Raw genomic sequence first — 3158 nt, 5'->3', positions numbered from 1 at the left:
TTGAATTTCATAACTTGAATATTGATTATCTGAAATTTAAGACAACTGAATTTTTCAAGGCTGATTTTTTTATAGATGTGTTTTCAAACTTCTGATATGTTGTGTTCTGAATTCCTAGACTGCAGATGTCCAGTTTGTAAAAATACTGTTTAAAATTGTGTTTTCCCTGCTATTAAAATACATATCAGTTTAATTTTACATTGGGCTATATGTAGATTTTTAAAAAACACCTATTTCTACCTATTTACAGACCCTTCCAAACCTGCCATCCCTGTAATTCGTCCATAACCATAATCAAGCAGAGGAGAGCGATTCTTAGTTTGACTTGATCGGTGATCGTCTACTTTTCCCTGTTGATCACCCCTGACCTACTTTCTGCTGAATCTGAATTTCAAGATCTGAATTTCTGGTTTTGAGTTGTAGGATATTGAATTTGATGTTCTGGATTTCTTCATCTTGAAAATTTTAAACTGTATTTTTACAAACTGGATATCTGTAGTCTGAATTCAGAATACAAAAAATCTGAAAATGCGTCAATGAAATATTCAGCCTTGAAAAATTCAGTTGTCTTTCATTTCAGATGTTTCAATATTCAAGTGATGTAATTAAAATTCAAAATAAGAAATTCAAATTCAAAACATTTTTAACAGCATACTATAATTCAGATTTATCACATTTCAATTGTCAATAATTCAAATGAACACAATTCAAATTCAGATTGTTTTGGCATATTATTAGCTCCATACTTTTTACCTCAAATCAAAAAATAACACATGACTAGAATGAAAAAAAAATCTCTGAAATAAAAATCTGCTGCGATAAAAGAAAAAAGGCTTTCCTCATCAACAACTTTCAATGGTAATAAATGTAAAATCTGTACATTAGTGTAATTTAAAAGCTGAGGTGAGTGATTTAGAGTATGAATAACACTTTGAAGCAAATGAGAACAGTCAACAGCTTTTACTGTGAGTCAATATTAATTCCGGCAAAAACACACATGTGTTATATTGACCAGCAGATTCACCAAACACATGACTTCAACACAATAAAGCTTCATTCCCTTCAGCCACAGATGAGAGAGGACTTTGCTATACTGTATCAGGAGGGAAGAATTATTAGCTTAATTTAATTCTCTACTAAAATTACAACAGAAAATATGAAAATTAAAAACTAATAATCCCATCTATTAATAAAAACATAGTAAAAAATAGTTAAATAGTAAAAATGTGAAATAAATAGTGACAATTTAAAACAATTCTATTGAATCATATTGCATACCAAAGTCTTTATTTCGTGTTTTATACACTGTAAAAAATCATGGTTGCCTTACATTTTTAAGTTGAATCAAATAAACTTTATGGGGTCCATTGAACTTATATTATGTTAAACTGACTTAAAACAGCTTGTGTAACTCATAAAATTAAGTTAGAACATGATTAACGTAGTTTAATAAGTTACAATGAACTAAAAACATCCTGTCATGACTAATCAATCATATAATTTTTTAGTGTACAAATAATCATACTAACAACATGTTGTATATTAACTTATTCAACACATAAAGATTTGCATCTAATTCATTATTAATGAGAGATGTGTTATCTTTGTTTTCCTGACATCTTATTACTAAAAGCTGCGTTATAAATAAATAGTAAGTCCGACAATAATGGCAGTGAAATCATTTGACGCCATTATCTTTGCTTTGTTGCTAAATCACTGCTCAGCTCGAGCGGCTTGTGTGGCTTTAGTGCGTCGAGGAAATATAAATAAGTTGACAATCCCCGCCCCTCTCATGAATAATTAATGAGATACAAATCTAACGCTTTTCTCCGGCCGTCCGGTCTAAGCAGCGCGTGTTTTTAATTAAATAGTTTCTCCGTGCCGTGAGAACCCGAACTTAAAAAGCTGCAGGACTATATACCAAATGTTTAAACGTATTAAATATACTTATTAATAAAATTCCGCTCCTCTTCCTTCCTCAAGGGAAATGTGCGTGCGAGTGGGTGTGTCGAGCGAGTTTAAACTTTAGGATGAGTTAAAGTTTGATGATGGCCGTGTGGACCCGCGCGGAGAAACAGGGTCACCTGGACCTACTGCTGAGTGACCGCTGGGTCCGGGTGTCCGCGGAGCTCACGCGGGACAACCTCACTCTCACGGCGGAGGGAGAACCGGGCGGGCCCGCGGGGTACCCGGAGCACAACTCGCATCTGAAAAACGGCGTTTCCAATGGCAACGAACAGAACCGGGATGTTTTTACGAATCGCGTGCAATACGACAATAGCCCGGGTCGCGTTAACGGGACCGGGTCGGACTCGGAGTCCAGCGGTTACTGTGACCCGGAGGGTGTCCGCAGAGTTCGGATAGTCAAGCAGGAGTCCGGCGGACTGGGGATTAGCATTAAAGGGGGACGAGAGAACCGTATGCCTATCCTAATATCAAAGATCTTCCCCGGTTTAGCTGCGGATCAAAGCCGAGCTCTGCGTGTGGGCGACGCGATACTGTCCGTCAACGGCAGCGATCTCCGCGATGCCACGCACGACGCGGCGGTGCAGGCACTGAAGAAGGCCGGGAAGGAGGTCACGCTGGAGGGTAAGTCAATCACTCGAGCCGCGGTGATTCAGTAGGCCTTCGTAGTTTACGGTTAATCAAAACAAAGTTTTTTTTTAATAATTGATAATTTTTGTGTTTATTATTTACACGTCCAAATTGAAACTGTGGTGGTTTAAGTTTCATTGTCTTCAGTTTTAACTGTTCATGTTGTAAACATTGTCTTATTTGACATTTTAGATAGTTTAGGTTGATAAGAGGTTTGGAAACCCCTTACAGAAGTTATGAAACTTACTGAGGATTGATGTGCATGATTGAAGGTCTTTTATGCTAATAAGCAGGTCACTTTTTTCTCTCTAATAGCAGAGGTTTATTATTTTTCTCCAAACACCAGATGTGATTGACTAATGAGAATTATACATTAAAAAGAGGGAGATGAATAGATAGATAAATAGATGTTCTGTATTACTGTACTGTTTTGTACTTCATTTTTCAAATACAGTATATTGTGTGTGTGTGTGTGTGTATATATAGTGTATATATATATATATATATATATATATATATATGTATATATATATATATATATATATATATATATATATTATGTA

The 3158-nt window shown here is 35.7% G+C and overlaps 1 protein-coding gene across 1 annotated transcript in view; it reads left to right on the top strand.

The window, feature by feature from the left end:
- The first annotated feature begins 1843 nt into the window (after positions 1-1843).
- sntb2 (syntrophin, beta 2) overlaps positions 1844-3158 on the top strand; it is a 19855-nt gene continuing 18540 nt past the window's right edge. The window contains exon 1 of the mRNA XM_056451825.1: positions 1844-2589. Within this exon, the coding sequence (XP_056307800.1) occupies positions 2046-2589 (544 nt within the window). The 5' untranslated portion in view covers positions 1844-2045. The remainder of the gene's footprint in view (positions 2590-3158) is intronic.

This window comes from Danio aesculapii, chromosome 25 (assembly GCF_903798145.1).
Source record: "Danio aesculapii chromosome 25, fDanAes4.1, whole genome shotgun sequence".
NCBI classification, from domain to species: domain Eukaryota; kingdom Metazoa; phylum Chordata; class Actinopteri; order Cypriniformes; family Danionidae; genus Danio; species Danio aesculapii.
Note: the sequence above shows the minus strand (reverse complement) of the source record. Positions and strands in the feature narration are given on the sequence as shown.